At 38.5% G+C, this 17,588-nt stretch overlaps 2 protein-coding genes across 6 annotated transcripts; both read left to right on the plus strand.

The window, feature by feature from the left end:
- The first annotated feature begins 371 nt into the window (after positions 1-371).
- lemd1 (LEM domain containing 1) lies at positions 372-7,800 on the plus strand. Of its 5 annotated transcripts, none has more exons than XM_084720567.1 (11): positions 372-663; positions 2,724-2,829; positions 2,937-3,098; positions 3,210-3,274; positions 4,136-4,183; positions 4,295-4,450; positions 4,641-4,722; positions 4,834-4,928; positions 5,077-5,166; positions 6,360-6,433; positions 7,222-7,800. In XM_084720567.1, exons 1-11 carry the CDS (start codon positions 469-471, stop codon positions 7,532-7,534), a joined length of 1,386 nt encoding a protein of 461 aa, XP_084576693.1. In that variant the 5' UTR covers positions 372-468; the 3' UTR covers positions 7,535-7,800. The 5 variants fall into 5 exon arrangements, with proteins under 5 accessions (XP_084576693.1, XP_084576694.1, XP_084576695.1 ...); XM_084720568.1 differs by having other exon boundaries at positions 2,937-3,093; positions 3,208-3,274; XM_084720569.1 differs by having other exon boundaries at positions 2,937-3,090; positions 3,208-3,274.
- A 1,533-nt stretch (positions 7,801-9,333) lies between these two features.
- On the plus strand, positions 9,334-16,753 carry pm20d1.2 (peptidase M20 domain containing 1, tandem duplicate 2). The gene is made up of 13 exons (XM_084720573.1): positions 9,334-9,624; positions 9,737-9,823; positions 11,691-11,926; positions 12,643-12,729; positions 12,836-12,969; positions 13,176-13,295; positions 13,948-14,023; positions 14,119-14,180; positions 14,266-14,344; positions 14,457-14,528; positions 14,621-14,786; positions 14,876-14,975; positions 16,035-16,753. Exons 1-13 carry the CDS (start codon positions 9,405-9,407, stop codon positions 16,162-16,164), a joined length of 1,569 nt encoding a protein of 522 aa, XP_084576699.1. The 5' UTR covers positions 9,334-9,404; the 3' UTR covers positions 16,165-16,753.
- The last annotated feature ends 835 nt before the right edge of the window (positions 16,754-17,588 follow it).

The raw sequence follows: 17,588 nt of genomic DNA on the forward strand, positions 1-17,588 counted from the left end.
TTTAATTTGATTAAACTATTTCTTTTTAATATGGGCAGCTCTGAACTTCCATACTTACTGTGTAACTGTGGTTAAAGCCATAACATTACAACAAACACTTTCAACTAGCTAGCTAGCAACTCAACATAAGTTAAGCTACAACCCCCCAAAAGCTAACCAAGCTAACTGTTTTTTTTTTTTATTTAAGGTTTCTAACAATTTTATACAAAGGTCATAGGTTCAATTAAATGTAATGAACGCCAAAGCTTATGTTAGCTTGTGGTGCTTGTCTGTTTACTCAGTCATGGTATGTGAAGCTAACTGCTGACTGTCAATCAAGTCGTCAGTAGCAGCTGTTGTCGGTAGCGTGATTCTCGGACCACAGGCAGAGCTGCTCTGTCGGCACATCTGACCTCCTTAAGACGGTTTATAACTAATACAAAGAAGCACAGAAGTTTTTCATTTTACCTCGTCGTCCTTGTGACTGACATGCCGCTGTTTGAGGAGGACCCGACTCACCTCTCCAAGTCCAGACTGAAGTCAGATTTAGTCGCCCATAATGTCGCGCTGCCACCTGCCAAGAGCAAAAAGGAGGTTTACGTGGAGTTACACCTAAAACACATCGACCAGAGAAACGCGGCGGACTTTTCCAGCGACGAGGAGGATCATGTGAAAGATGTGGCAGTGAGTTGATCAACTTACTATTGTGTTAGCCTAAATTGCTAAGAGTAAGCTAATTATATCCAGTCAAATTTGAAAAATCAGTTGTGACAAAGTAATGTTTTCCTCCAACTTGACATGTCTCAGAAATAACCCCAGAAATGTAATTTGAATTATGTTGTCTGGCAAAACACTTATCGACAATGCTGCTTTCGCTGATAATAACAATTTAATTTGATAATGGTGCATAATAATATTTGGCATTGACTGAATTAAACCGATGGTGTGCAGTCAGCAGCTGTGGAGGGGAGGAGGAGGAGGAGGAGGAGGAGATCTGGGTCACTGGAGCAGTCCTCTCAGCTTGCAGTAGTATTTGAGGTCCTGACCACCAGCTGTATAGTTGGTATAGATTTACATGGGACGTTTTCTGAAGTAGGGTTCTGCCATTACAGTCGTGTGCATGTGCTTGCAGCACCTGTCACACTCATTTATCTGCTCCAGGAAGAGCACTAGTCTGGAAGTTGTTTCTGTGCTGTCATGGGGGGGTAGAAAAACTGTTCAGGCAGACTGTGTTTAGTCTGTGTGAGCAAAACTTCCACTATAAAATCAAATGCACTGTTGAGTTGGGGTAGTTTCACATGTAGAAAGTGCAGCCAGATTTTCACCCAAGACCCAAAACTGAGCTAGAGCGTAACCATTCAGTCAATTAATCAATATTAATTGAGAAAATCAATTTGATACTCAGTTAATTGGCATTTTCATGCAAAACATTTGCTGATTCTTGCCTCTCAAATATAATAATGTGCTGTTTTATTCTGTTTGTGTGTAAATAACACAATCCCTGTTCCAAAAAAGTCTGGACTAGAACTGCAGTGATTTGTTTTCAACTATTGAATTTATCTCCAACTCTTTCCATCTTTTTAAATGTGATATTTCTTGGTTTCTTTTCTCCTCTTTCACAGTAAACTGAATTGTTTGGGTTGTGGACACAACATGACAGTTGAGGATGCTGTCTTGGGCTTTTGGAAACACTGATAAATATTTTTCAAGATTTGTTGACATGTTATAGTCCAAATAACTAACTGATTAATTGAGAAAATGATGGACACATTAATTGATAATGACTGCTAGTTGCAGCCCAAGTTGGGACGTTTAATAAAATGTAAATTAAAACAGAATATAATTATATGTAAATCATTCAACCTGCATTCAATTGAATACACTCAAAAGACTATTAACACTTAATGTTCAAACTGATAGACTTAATTGTTTTTTTGTAAATACACACTCATTCTGAATTTGATGCCTAAAACATATTTCAAAAAAGTTAAATCAACAGGTGACAGTGTCATGACTGAATATGAATTGGGCATCCTCGAAAGGCTCAGTTATTCACAAGCAAGGATGGGGTGAGAGTTTAGGGATTTCACCAACTGTAGTTCCTAATATCATTAAAAGATTCAAAGAATCTGGTGAAATCTCGGGGCTGAAAACCAACATTAAATGCCTGTGACCTTTGATCCCTGTGGTGGCACTGCCCACATGATTGTATAAGAATCCTCCATGGGCTTGGAAACACTTTGGAAAACTGTTGTCTACAAACACTCTACTATGCAAAACAAAAGCCATATATCAACATCCAGAAACACCACTGACTTCTTTGGGGCCTGAGCTTATCTGAGATGCAAAGTGGAAAAGTATGGAAAATCAGGGTAAATAAATTGAATATCTTTGGGGTTGGACTGTTGGTCAGGCAGAACAAGCAATTTGAAGATATCATTCACTGCTCTGGGAAATTTTGAGGCATTTTTTCACTTTTTTGCCATTTTATAGACAAAACTCTTTCTGATGTTGGGTTCTACTGTAAACTGTTTGACTTATATATTCTTCCGTGGTTTTTCACAGTAGGTAAGTATAAAAAGCAGAAGACTCATGCAGTACTTAAATTAGACAAATATTGAACAGATATGTGAACTGCAGCCTCCAGCTATTTTTTATGCTCTATATACCGCACCTGGAAAGCGCAGGCATTCAAGCTGCAGCTCTTGTCTAAAATCAGCCAAATTTTGTTTTGTGCGGACAAGGAGGAGGACGCAGAGGATGCAGGGATTCCTGACCCGAGCGCTTTGACTGATGATGATCTCAAGGCCGCACTGCTTGAACATGGCGTTAAAGCTGGGCCCATAGTTGGTGAGGATGCTCTTAATACGGTTTCTTGTTTTATTTATTGTGATGTAATGTTCACCTTCGGTCTATCTTTTAGGTCTTCTTGCTTAAGTATTGTTTGTCTGTGCTAGCCTCCACCAGGGCCGTCTATGAGAAGAAGCTCAGCAAACTGCTTCAATCTGATGGACCCGATCGTGTGAATGGAGCAGAGAAAGGTGTAATAGAGAAAGATGTATTATACTCTGACAGTGAAGAAGAAGAAGAAGAAGAGGAGGAGGAGGAGGAGGAAGAAGGTATGACCAGGAATCTAGATGTTAGAAATCTAAATAACTAGTCTAGGTATTTTGTATTTATGATTGGTCTGAGATAATCAGCTTTGTGTTATTTTCTTTAACTTCTTACAGGTTCTGAAGGAGCAAAAGAGGAAATTATTAAACAGTCAGAAGAGGCCCAACAAGAGACCAACCAGGTGAGAAAATTGTAGGAAGTTGTTTATAGCTTTGGTTAAATGAAGGTTTGTGTTAAAGGGACAGTTCACTTTAGTTCAGTTTATTTTGCTGTGTGTTGCAGAGTTTTGGAGATATCACCTATAGAGATATCTGCCATCTCTGAAATATGGTGGAACTAGCCAGCACTCAGCTTATGGTACTCAAAGCATGCAAAAGACAAATAAATAAATAAATAAATAAATAAAACTTAATGTGACCTTCCAGAAATCATGACCCGGTTATTCAAGATAATATGCGGCATGAGCCTCTCTTCCATGAGTGGATGCACACTTTTATCTATGTGGTGACACGGTTGGCGGGTGTAGTACAGAAATAGTTTTGGTGTCTGTGGATTATCTTGACTAACTGGGTCATTATTTCTGGAAAGAGACATTGCTGGTGAGTTTTTCAAATGTATTTTTGTGGCACTTTTAGTACCACTACCAGGGTGCCATCTAGTTCCATTATGTTTGAGAGAAGGCAGACATCTCTGCAAAACTCTGCAACACACACCATAACAATCTAGATGGATAAATAGCACTATGGGTCAGAGGGAAAATATGTATTTGTGATTTTGGGGTGAGTTATCCCTTTTAATGAATAGTATCTCTTTAAATGACAGACATTAGAGCGTATACATTACCTGTATACTCTTGCTGGTCATGAGATCTTCCTCTTGTGTTTTTTTTCCATTACTAGTTGTATTGAAATAAATCTTGCCTACAGTGCCACTCAGTGGTTAAAGATTACAACTGTAAAGTTAGGTTCTAAAGGGAAGTGTTCACTCTCTGGAATAAGCACTTGAATACTGAGTGTTAGCTTGTTTTTCTGTTGTTTTTCAGAATGGTCGATTTGTTTACCCACAGTGCTTTTTACCTTCATCGAGGCTGGTAAATGTCACAGATATTCATATTTTTTGTACAAAATTCTGACAAACTGAATTCTCAGTAAACACTGGTGTGTTTTTTTTTTCTGTGTTTGATGGGGTTGATCTTTGGTAGCGTGCTCATGCTTCTAGAAACAGAGAACCTTGTCCCAAGCGGAATTCAGGGAATGTGTTAAAATCATCAGAGCGGAGTCGGCCTCACTGCTCGCAGATTCCAGCAGGAATTAGTAGAGCATCCTCTGTAGATCAACGGTCAGGATTAGGATCAGGGGTAGGCCGGTCTTATTTCACTTCTCTTGTGGATTTTAAATTCTCCAAATTCCTTTCTTAGATTGTATTAACTTTTCAAGCCACCAATGGGATATTTCTTATCTTAAAGTGATGGGGATCTCACGGGTGTATGGATTGTGTGATATGTGTTTGTGTTGCTGTTGACATGATAATAATACTTATCATTGCAGGTTCAGTCTAGATCAGAGTCATCTATGCCTAATGGTCACTCATTTTCCTCTTCAGCCTTCAGCATCACTCAGATGGTTGAGGAGGAAAGTTAACTTAACGTTTTTAAACCTTCATTCCACATCTTTACATTTCTTTTTGAGCGATCACGGCCGGAGCGCTCACTCAGTAATGCACGCTCTCACTCTGAACAACAGATGGAGAGTCGGCGGTCACTCTCTGCTAGCACAGACACTGAGAGAGAGTTGAATGGGAGCAATATGCAGGAACATTGGTCGCGGTCCAACAGGGTCAGTAGTGCTGCTCACATTGTTCAGTCACACTTAAAACTCAACCTCTGGTGGTTATTGGAGTGTTGGAGAGGTTCACTGGAGGTGGGAGAAAATTCAGACTACAGAAATCCAGTGAGTCATGATCTGTTGCGTCTCTTTTCTTTAGCTGGATATTGCGAGTATGGACAAGAACACCATGAAGAACCAGTCCCTCTACTACACCCCCAAGGCCTCTCCTTATAAACGGGGAATGAAGGCACAAACATCTTAATGGCTTTTCTTTTTCTGTTTTTAACTCTATTTCACTTGATGGGGAGGTGTGTATTGTCTATAAGAACACACTGTTTGGTGTAACTCCTTGTGCAAGGTTTGTATTTGAGTCATGTGACTTGGATTCAAGTCACAAATTTGATGACTTTAGACTGAACTTGACAAATTCAAACAAGACTTGCAGCTTGACTCGAACTTTAACACCAGTTACTTGTGACTTCATTTGGACTTGAGCCTTTTGACTTGAAAATAGTTAATAGCTTTAGCTTTAGTTTAGTGACTAAATCTCAGAAGGCTATCTGCCACACTGAATGGTAAATGTTTGGCCAAAATATTATTAATTCATTCTATCACTCATTTTCTTTCACTTAAGCATTTTCAGTAATTAGATGCTAAAATTACAATATTGCATTCAGTTCTACATTGACATTAAAAAATCAAGTAAAAGCAAATTCAACCATGTTCTTGTACCTGTGTGATCACTTTCAAGTTGTTACAGCATTTCATTTTCATAATTAAATGCTAAAGTCATGCTCAATATGCATACATTTTGACTGGTAAAAAATATGCTTGGCTCTTGGATTTTTTTCATTGAGTCACAAAATTCATTTCAGACACTTAAAACTATTCATTCCCCAGATCCACTTTGTTTGAACCAATGAAACAGCATCCAATCAAGTTGCAGGAGAGAGCCACGAAGAATTTATGTATGTACTGAGTTACAGTTGGGAAAAAAATGATACCAAAGATAATTTAATCTGGAAAAACTACACAGTGGTCACCAAAAAACAAATTGCAGCATGCAGCTTCGCACAAAGAACAGTAAGTTGAGCACCTGTTGTTAAAATGGCCATACATTTGAGCATATTAGAATTTTTTTTGGACTTGGGACTTGCAAATCTTGACTTGGGATTTGATTTGGGACTTGCGCGCATAGACTTTACACTTATTGGTGACTTACAAAACAATGACTTGGTCCCACTTCTGCCACTACGTCAGTGTTAGTGCGGTATTTATGTCAGGATGTGTCACATATCTAGTCTTTACATTAATGATCTCCCTTTTCCTTCATTTCTATCTAAAGTGCTGGACCCCTGTCTCTCTGGGACTCTGCTGTCTGGGACATCATTCTGTTTTCTCTAGTCCACTTAATCTGTAATTTCTTTCCTTCTCTTGTAGGTCCCCCCGGAGCCTGTGAACAATATTCTCAAAGAAATGTTTCCAGACGCTCAGGCCACACCCACAGGCATCTAGTAAGTTCCATACCAACACTAATGAAGAGTGCTAATTAGAAAATCTTCGCAGCTGTCTAAGGCTGCTGTCACACCTAACCTGTTTGGTTCAGCTGAAGTGATCCCTGCTGTGTTTGCATGGTTACTGTGGCTCGTTTGGGCTGGTGTGAACGCTGTGAATCAAACCCCGGTGCAGACCGAACAACTGCACTGAGACGGCTCAGTCCACTTGCAACTCCACTCTAGTGCAGTTCTTTTGTGGTGTTAAAGAAAATTAGCCAGCCATAGGATTTGATTTTAGCATGATTTCAAATTCTCAACTATGAATAAATCCATCTGCTGATCATGAAATCTGTTCGGGAAGCAATCTTATAATTGATCTGTATGAGTCATGTATGTATTTATGAAAATCATTTGGTGCAAGTATTTTCCCTGATTAATACGTCAAAAGCTCTTAAAACTACTGATTTGTTAAGTCCATTAAAAAGAGTGTGCTGGCAATCTCACAGTAATAAGCCTTGAAGCCTCACTCTTCAAGGCGCCACCTTTTCCTCCTTTCTCTACCTGTTAGTCATTACTCATCGATCGATTTGCAGTCTAATAATAGCTGACTAATAATGCTTAGGAGTTATTTCTTTGTGAGATTTTTCTGACATCAAAGAACATAATTAAATGCATCAGAAGAATTAAAGTGCTGCTTAATCTGTCGGTCACTGGAATTTGATGAATGAAAATTGTCATAACCGTCCAATCAACGAGTTACTTGTCTGTATGTTAACGTCAGCACATGAACCCTGTTGTTATTTCAGTGCCACTCGTCGGAAACCCATCAAAGGTGCAGCAGGGAGACCTATCCAGTATGCGTACCCAGACACTCCTGTCAGTCCCACGACCCTGGAGAGACGAGAGGTGGAGCGCCGCCTTGTGCCCATCCACATACAGATTGTGGTCTTCCTCATCGTGGTGGTTCTCCTATACCTCATTCATGCTTGTGTTGAGGACAGCTCATTCAGCCCGTTTGTGGCCTTACTGGACGGTCTGAACCAGGGGTCAGACAGTGAGGAGGGGCTGTTGCTTCAGGCTGAGACACAGGACACACCAGCGTTCTCTGGACAAGAATAACTTTGGGTTTTTTAATCCCCTGCAATGACTTACAGGTGTTAAGGTCGCTCTCTTTGTGATGCAAACCATAATGACCTCATCCTGGGATATATCTTCAGGGAGCAGACATTACTTAAAACACTTTTTGTTTTTTGTTGACTGTGTTTGTGTGTCAGTATGGGCGCAATGCTTTTGACATTTTTATATGTTTTGCTTAATGGATGTGTTACCAAAGTACCTTTAACTGTAGTTGAAACAGTCAATAAAATACACAGATTTAGTTGAGATTTTTAAAGGCTCAACAATTTCTCAAATTCAAAAATAATATTGAGAATACTGTCTTTTTTTTGTATTTATAACCCAAATTGTGTAATGTGATGGTGCCTTAAGGGGCACTGTACTTGTATAATGTGTGTTTTTTTTTAATATTTGAGCCATATTTCAATAAAGGATGTTTTGCTTCATACTTTCTTTGTGTAACTGAATACTAGCCAAAGTGTAAAAGACTGCATGCAGCTATATTGATATGAAATATTAAGGTAAACACAGGCATTACCAATGATGCTGATTAGTGAGCCAACATGCACACTACCCTGACTTACTGACCTGAATGCAACAGAACCTTAATTAGTACCATATAAATGAGATAAAGATAATAAAAAGTCATAATTATGAGATAAAAATTCAAAAGTATGAGATAAAATGTCAGAATGAGATAAAAAAAAGTCAACAGTTATGAGATAAAGTCACAGTTCTGACTTTTTATCTGGCAATTTAGATTTCACATAAGCAGGTTTCTAATGATTCCAACAACTGAGTGATTACATGATGGCAGAAGTTTTATTTTATATATGAACTCTTGAAGATGTAACCAAAGCATTTACAACAAAAATGTAGTTGCAGCTATTACATGCAGTGAAATTTCAAATTTATCTGTCATTTCAGCCTAGTGTCAATTCTTGTACCAAGTTAATTTAGTTAAGTAAGATAAGCCATTTAATTTGAAAAATAATTTCAAAGAAAGATGAGCTATGGGTCTTGTAATATTTATTAATTTTATCTGATATATGTTATTAATGTATGCTCATTAACTAGAACCTAGCCTCCTGTCATTTTTCAAAAGTGGTTGAAAGGATGAGATAAAGTCAAAATTATGAGCAACAAAGTTGAAAGTGTAAGATAAAAAGTCAATAATGAGATTAAAAAAAAGGTCAAAATTATGAGATAAATAGTCATAATTATGATATGAAAAAGTCATACTGAATCATTAGGCCCAATTTCAATCCTTGTATCAGGTTAATTTAGTTTAAAAGTAATAAACCACTTAATTTGAAAAGAAAGAATTTTAAACGGAGCAGGAGTTGTCGGTATTTTAATATTTATTTATTTTATCTGATAAATATTATGATAATTAATGATGATGATAATTAATGTCTGTTATATAATTGGCCCCTGGTCGTTTTACAAAGCAAGTTGGGTAACTGGTTTATGCAATCAAAATTGCCACACACTGGCTGACAGACTGGTTTTCTTCAGTAGGTGAATGTTTCCTTTCAGACCAGCAGATGGCTCTCATTCAATATCCCCGAACCTGTTCGGTCTGTACCTAAGGTGGTACCTAGAAGAGAACCCTAGACCCGTGAAAGATCTCGCGAGAGTGATCATTTTAACTCAAACCACGACTTTCCCCATACCCTAACCATGTCCCTAATCCTAAACAGATTTTAACCACTATGTCGGCACATCATAAAACATAACCAATTTGTACAAAGTGCACTAGAAATAAATATGCGTAAAAATCTCGCGAGAGTTCCACAAATCAATGGTTCCTTTTTAGACAAGAGCCACAGACAGACACAGTGAAGAAGTTCTGCCGTCACAACCATCTACAATGACAGACTCAGGGCCAAAGTTCAAAATTGTGAAGTTTTTAAAGATTCTTATTTGTAGCGTCGTCTTTATAGTCGTGTTGTTATTTACTATAGCATCTCTCAGGACTCTTTCCCTGGACGTTAATGTCGGACTTCAACTCGCACAGTGGGAAAAGACGAAAAACATCTCGCTTGTCATAGACAACCATCAGAGAGAGGAGCTGCTTGCAAATTTTAAAGGTAACCGTCGCTTGCTGGTGTAAATTACCGTTACCGTGTGTGGAAAGTCACAAAAGGTGCGGAGAGGAAGCCACCGACAGACAGTGTAACCTGTCTTCATTCATTCATGCAGAGGCTATCCGGATCCCCACAGTGTCATTCTCAGAGACGGATATAAACACCACCGCCCTGCTTGAGTTTAACAGGCTCCTTCGGAAAGGTAAAGTGACCATTAAAAGATGTGAGACTGATTTGTCTTATATACAGTAACTGGTGTGTTTACAGTGTGGTTTAGCTTCAGACTGTCACATGACGTGATTAGCCGAACAGTTTTAGCTAACTGTAAGCTTTAGCTAACCTTCATTCAACGTTAATTTGTTGATGCCCATCATATATACGGACGCTACTAGCTAGCTACATGCTTGAGCTAACTTTAGCTTAAGATGTAGCTAGTTAACGGTTAGGTTAGTTTGTCTCATATCCCTCAGTAGGGACACCTTAAAGTAAGGTTTCCTACTGTTTACAGTTAAAGTTGTATCACTCTACAGGTGTCAGCAGACCTTTAAAGTTAAGTTTAAAGGTCAAAGGACAGCTTACAGTACACTCTTTAATGTGAGTTTATCAGGTTTCTCATTTCTCTTTCAGTGCAGTTTATTTATTCATCAAGCTATGCCCCAGTGCAAAATACTATCTAACAGGTATTTATATTCCACCTTTCTCCCTTATCCTGGTCCTCAAAGCTCACTGCTCTGCATGTGTTAGTTAGATGTTTTCCCTGTTAAAAACACACCTGATTCACACGATCGTTATCAGGATTCAGTCTATCAGGCAGAGGCTTCATGATTTCAGGTGTGTTTGAGCAGGGAAACATCTAAAACATGCAGGGCAGTAAGCTCTGAGGACCAGGACAGAGGAAACACTGTATTCTCAATGAATCTGTCAATTATTTTTTCAACAAGTCATCAATATTTTTTATAATCAATCAGTTTATAAATTGTCAGCCAAAGCATGAAAACTGCCCATAACATTCATGTTCTCTTTGCTTGATTTGTTTGCACAAAGGTCCAAAATCCAAAGACATTCAGTTTGCTACTAGGGCTAGGGTTCAGAATTAACTTGTTGTTCACTGGCCAAATGGCTAGTGAATGTTAAGTTTTACTCAATGATTGGCATGGCTGGTGACTAAAGCAAATCTGTCAGCCACTTGCATATTTTTACTAGCAATTAAGAGGTGCTTGGCACTAATTTTGACCTTAATTTAGGGCTGCACAATATGATAAAAAAAAGAAAAATCAGACAGATATTAAGATTGCAATATAATTCACAATTAATGGGAATGATCATTTTTGTGTCACAATTTTCATTTCATTGGAAAAAAGTCATGATGATATGATATTTGTTGGGGTCTGTAGCACACAGGCATGTTTTCTTACATTTGAAGAGCAAGATATGTGGGCCAGAGCATCTCTGGAGCAATACAGTGCTTCATTATAATGCTGTTTTGTTACATATTTTTCTTAATCAAAAAAATTCTTCTTCTTGGTCATAATGCAAATGTTATAATATATTGATTAATTATGTAGCGCTGTTTACTATCATATAAGACAAAGATCATGACATTTGAGGAAGTGGAACCCACATATTGTTGCCATTTTTACTTGAGAAATTACTTAAACGATGAATCAGGGTATGACATTTAAGCTCTGACGACACTGGATCCTGCATTTGCCATAATAAAATGTGAGCGTTTAACAGCCACTGACAGAAAAATATTCAAATCCACAAGCTTCTCATTAGTAAGTAATTATTTTGTGTCTGAAATCTACCAGCCACTTTCATATTTTACCAGTATTTTGCTGGTGTCTGGTAGTAATTTCCAACCCTGGCCAGAATGCAACCTATGCCATATTTTTGTCGGATCCTCCCTGACTGGGAAGTACCCACATTTTGAGGGGTAAAATGACCCTGATTGTACTTGACTTAAGAGCTACATTATAAAACTGTTTCCATAGGCTGAGTATTAAACTGAGTGACTAATTTGTAAGTGGAGTTCCTTATTTAAGCCTTTATTCTTCTTTCTGTGTCAGCCTTCCCAACAGTTTTCTCTTCAAGCTTGGTTCATCATGAATTGGTGGCCGACTACAGCCACCTGTTTTGGGTGCAAGGCTCACAGCCTAACCTGGTGCCGTACCTGCTGCTGGCCCACATCGACGTGGTACCTGCCTCAGAGTCAGATGGCTGGGATGCCCCACCGTTTTCTGCCAAGGAGATAGATGGCTTCATCTATGGTAGAGGGACCATGGATGACAAGAGCCCTGTAATGGTGAGAGAACAACTGATATTTTCTGTGATCTTGGGAGAGTCAGTAAGATTTGTCTGAGCTGTTAGTGAACACATTAGGACATCAAATACCAACGGTTTGGGTTGGTGAATGTGGTGGCAATTTCTGTTGAATAAAGCATGTAGTCAGAAACTTGTCTTTCTGTAAGGTTTACTCAGGCATCTGCAGATGGACTCACAGCACAGTCAAAGAATGAGCCCAGAACACAGAATGTGTCAGTGTTTTATACACAGATAAATGCAAGGTCATGAAAGGGTGAGTTGTATATTGTTATCACATGATGGCACAGGACATTCAGAAAAACAATACAGCAATTCTGGCTTGTTCTATCTCATGTTGTCTTGTGAGTCATACGAGTATATTGGGCCTTCTTCTCTGTCCTGTCTTTAGGTACTTACAATATGCAGATACAGGATTACAAGAGAAATGGGAATTTCTATCACATGAAACATCACAAACACAGCACAACAATGAGAAAAGATAAATGCAGGCAGAGAACAGAATCTCTGTAGATACAGACACCACCAGGCACTTCTAGTGGGCTGTAATTGATGATCAAAAGGGTTTATGTCATATGAGTCAATAAATTGTTTTTTCAGGAAATTTTTGCAGATTATATTTTTAAACAGAGTCAAGTTATATTTGTTTACCTTTCATGTGCCAGCCAGGCTAAAAATGATATGCTTTATCTCCTCCAGGGAATACTTCAGGCACTGGAGTACTTGCTGAAAAAAGGCTATGCTCCACGCAGAGGATTTTACATCAGCCTTGGCCATGATGAAGAAGTACTTTAGCTATTCATAAAAGTCATACTTTGTGAAATTATAATCTTAAGTAAGAGTTAAAATATCATATTTGAATATCTTTGTCCTTTGATATTTTGCTTTAAAGGTCAATGGTTACAAGGGGGCAATGAGCATCGTTCGTTTATTAAAGCAGCGTGATGTGAAGCTGTCGTTTGTCCTGGATGAGGGCCTGGCTGTAGTTGATGGAGTCATCAGTGGCCTTGAAGGACCTGCTGCTCTGTAAGAAGCTGCCGTACTCCAGCGTAAACATGATATTTTATTTGAACCTTTTCCAAAGTAAAAAGCAAATAATTTGGCCATGCCTGACATAACACAGAGTTCACAAGCATAGCATAAGATTCCCTCTGTTAAAAAAAAAGAAGAAAAGAAATGAAGTGATTAATCTGATGACCATTCTGTGTTTTGTGTGTGTACACATTTTGCAGAATTGGGATTAGTGAAAAGGGTCAGGCCACTGTAAAGCTTAGTGTGTCTGCGAGGCCTGGGCACTCCTCAGTGCCTCCCAGGGAGACCAGCATTGGGATCTTGGCTGCAGCGGTCAAAAGGTGAGGAACATTTTCTTCAAATTGAGAATATTTATCTAATTTCTATATGATGAATTCTGGTAAGTCTCTGTGTTCATGCTGTACCATCATGTTTAACTACGTTCTACATGTTTACCACTCCATGAATAAAAAGCCAAAATCTAAAACCCCTTTTCCATACACACATGCTAGCCTGGTTGACTGGGCATGTCGGCAACAGCACGTATTTGCATCTCCATTACAAAAGGGCCACCTGCTTGAAGGTGTGTCTTTTAATTGAAGATGAGCTTAGCTTGAGTCAAGCAGCTCTAAAACTGTGAATCGGCTCTTCATTTTCTATAAATTCTTCACAATCAATTATTTTGTTATTCCAAAGCTTTTATTGTGAAGCAGGTTAATCAGGAAGTGCTGGGTTTCCATCAGCTTATATACATCTGAAAGTGAACATGAAACCACAAAATAAGATAGATAGCTGGAAGTACAAACCTAGATGCAGGAGAGAAACTAAACATCAAACCACAGAGATTCAGTTTGAAGCTACATAAGTACTAAAAGTTGAACATGCAGAGATTTAATAATGAATGCTTATTTAAGTGGTAGACGACCTGGCATGGCCAAAAGTAGCAATTGAAAAGCCCCACAAATCTTTAACATTGTCCTGCAATTTCTTCAGACTAGAGGAAAACCCAATGCCGAGATTATTTGGTCATGGGCCTGAAGGTGAAACCTTTGAGCATCTGGCCCATAAGGTAAGGGGAACAAACGACTTGTCTACTACACATTACAACTGGTAACTTGTTAGATCCCTCCACGTTGTTTCTCACTTACTTATTCTTGACTTCAGTTTGGGTTCCCAATGAAGTTCATAATGTCGAATTTGTGGCTGTTCTCCTCACTCCTTGGCAGGTAATTCCAAATTAAAATTAATTCAGCGTGTCTTCGTGTGATTGTGTCTATTGGAATGTATCAGTTAGCATGTTTTATGTTGCAGGGTGCTAGAAAGAAAACCAGTCACTAATGCTTTTGTGAGGACAACCACAGCAGTGACCATGTTTAATGCAGGAGTTAAGGTACAGTTATTATAATAAACTAGGAGGTAATTCACAGGAAAGTAGATTGCAAGTAATGCAGATTTTCCTTAGAAAAGTAGAGAAGTCCTAAATTCTTTTTCCCACCATGTAGGTTAATGTCATCCCTTCCCTTGCTGAAGCCTATGTAAATCTACGAATCCATTCAGCACAGTCATTACAAGAGGTAGAATCAGAAATTGTTACCCCTTTTTGAGAATTCTTGATGTTTCACCATGAATGTTCTGAGTTGAATAAGATGTGTGTTGTCGCATCAAGGTCCTGGACCTCGTCCAGTCTACAGTGGGAGACCAGCGAGTGAAGATTGAACTTGTAAATGGGTTTGACCCTCTGCCTGTCAGCTCTACTGATGAAAAGTCCTTTGGCTTCCAGATTGTGAAGAAAACTGTGTTGGACATGTTTCCAACAGTTACAGTTGCTCCAGGTAGAATCCAGATAGATTCAATTGTATAAAAGTGTGGTTATTAATGTCAAAACATTTCAAGTGTTTAGATACAGTGTTTGAATTTGCAGGTATCTGTATTGGGAACACTGACAGCCGACACTTCAAAGACCTGACCAGAGATATTTATCGCTTTGCTCCCCTCTGGTTTAAACCAGGTGATTCTCAGAGGTAAGATTCTAGTATGTCTAATGGCCTCTACACACCAAGAGATGCAAAAAAAAAGGTGCAAAATTGTGAATAATTCAGAGGCAAATTTCACTGTGCCTGACTATTCATATCAAGTGCAATGCAAATAAATTATTAATATATCATTAAGCTACTTAATTGCGTCACGGCAAAACCTGGTCTTTTACTTACAAAAAAGAAGAAAAAACATTGTACCTGGATGAGTAGAGAACTTGGTAAGTGTCACTGCTTGGTTCAGGAGCTGGAACTGTACCTCAGCAATGTCAGGGCATATTTCAGGATGTCTATTGGACAATTTCAAGCACTGCTGTGCCATCAATCATGAAGAAGCAGATGAGTAACTTCAGAGAACCAGTTGACCTGGATCATTGATTAGCCATGTGTCAGAGGTAAGATGTGTATTATATGATTTGTAAACACAAACTGCTTTGTGCAGTGCGCATTTGGTTCATTCATATTCTTCCACAGGCCATGTTGAATGCTTTGTGACGTTGTCAACATGCAGTTTGATTGGTCAGATGTGTACATGTTGGAAACGAAACCTTGGAAAAATCGTCCAAAATCGCTCAGCAAAATGCAGTTGTTGTAAAAGCTTGCATTGACTGCTTTGACTTATTTGAAAAATAAATTGAGATGCAAATTAATCGCACAACAAAGAGGCATCTGGTGTGTAAAGGCCTTAGCCCTGAATAAAAGTACCCTCAAAAAAACCTGCTGCCGTCATTTTACTGAACTGCTTGTGCAGAGTAATAACTGGCAAACTAGAAGGCAACTTCTTGGACAAAAGGGAGCTTTCTGCTCTTGGTCACAAATTTTCATCATAAATTTGTTAAGTTTAGCTTATGAAGTTAGGCTTAAAGTCATTCTTTAACCTCTATGGTAATTAGTTTTATTTCTAATACTAACCTTTTGTCCAGTTTTCCCCTCAGCTTTGGTGACAAAAAGCTATTATCATACATGAAAAGTAAAAGGGGCTTGATTGAAGGAAATGCATTTTTTTCTTCTTGGATACCATAAAGGATTTCTTATTCTTTTTTGTAGAATCCATGGCATCAATGAAAGGATTTCCAAAAAGACCTATGAGGACCTCGTAATATTTTACTTCAATCTGATTCAGAATTGTGACATTCAGAAGCTCCCTGAGCCTCATAGCTCTGTCCATGAACTCTAAGGAATAGACGGTATGAGTCATAACAGGTGTGATTCAAACACTGTTATTGTTTCAGTCATTTCAACAGCACACAGCAGAACCTTCATTAACTGTATACATACAAAATTATGTGAGCCTGCATACTAGAGCAGGAAGGTGCAACTTCCCATTGCCTGCAGTTGTAGCTTTACAGTGAACTACAGATTGCTTTTTAATTTTGTTTGATGACATACAATATTGAACTAGCATTGGATAACCATGTGGAGCTCCTCTGTTGTGATTAAGATTTTCTGTGACACTGCAGTGATGTTTAATGAGATGATAATTCTGTAATACTTGAAAACTTGAAATCATGATGGTATCTGAAACTTTCATGAAATGACTGCGACATATTTGGCTGCTCATAACAATGTGAAAAGCTGCTTCCTACTGTGGAAATTCTGAATGGTGACATTAAAAAATGAAATGTATTGCAGTAGCTTTACAGTATGCTGACTCTCTGAGTCATTGAAATGAATACTGATTCAGTAATGTGACCTGACTTGCACAGTCCTGAGACATTGAAATGACATTTCATTGAATTGCATTAAAAATACATTTTTGTTCTTTCTCATGTGATATATTTTAATTCTCAACATTACCAATACAGTTGAAAAAATTACAGCATATTGAAAAACAAAATAAAAGGTTACTAGTCTACCCACAGACTTGTGCTGTCCATGAAGGAAATAGAAATCAGAGTAAATCACACGGAAGATAGAGCTTTATTTTAACAGTGAGGAATAAAAAGGAATGCTAGACAACAGCTTTTAGTAATACATCATTATTAGACACCTGACAAATATAATTACCATCATGAATAGTAATATTAGTGATGCACACACATATTAATGATGCCAGTTACAGCATTCGCATGCATCTTGGTGGACTAAACCAGGAGAACATTTTGTGACATAGGTCATACCATAAACACATTGAATAAAAGAGAATAGGTCATTAGGATTGCTGTAGAACCCATCGGTCTTTACTTCACAGAAGTCTTCAATAGATTTTGTGGCAGACGTGATGGTGGTGGCAGCTGTGGTAGTGGCAGGGGTGTTGGAGGTGGAGGTGGTGGTGGTGGTGGCGGCTGTGGTAGTGGCAGGGGTGGTGGTAGTAGTTATAGTAGTTGTGGCTGGGGTTTTAGAGCCAGCCTGGTCTGTGGAGTGTAAGAATTGTAATGTAGTGTTATCTGACCATTACATTGTATGACTATTACATAGCTAAACCAGGAGTTACTGTTCACCCCAAAATCAACAATTCATATTTTACCTCACCTGTAGTGCTATTTATCCTTCAAAAGAGTTTAGGTGTGGGTTGCAGAGTTTTGGAGATGTCGGTCATAGAGATATCTGCTTTCTCTTGAATATAATGGAACTAGATGGCACCCCACTTGTGGTGCTCAA

The sequence above is a fragment of the Lutjanus erythropterus genome, chromosome 6, assembly GCF_056507025.1.
Source record: "Lutjanus erythropterus isolate fLutEry1 chromosome 6, fLutEry1.hap2, whole genome shotgun sequence".
NCBI classification, from domain to species: Eukaryota; Metazoa; Chordata; class Actinopteri; order Lutjaniformes; family Lutjanidae; genus Lutjanus; species Lutjanus erythropterus.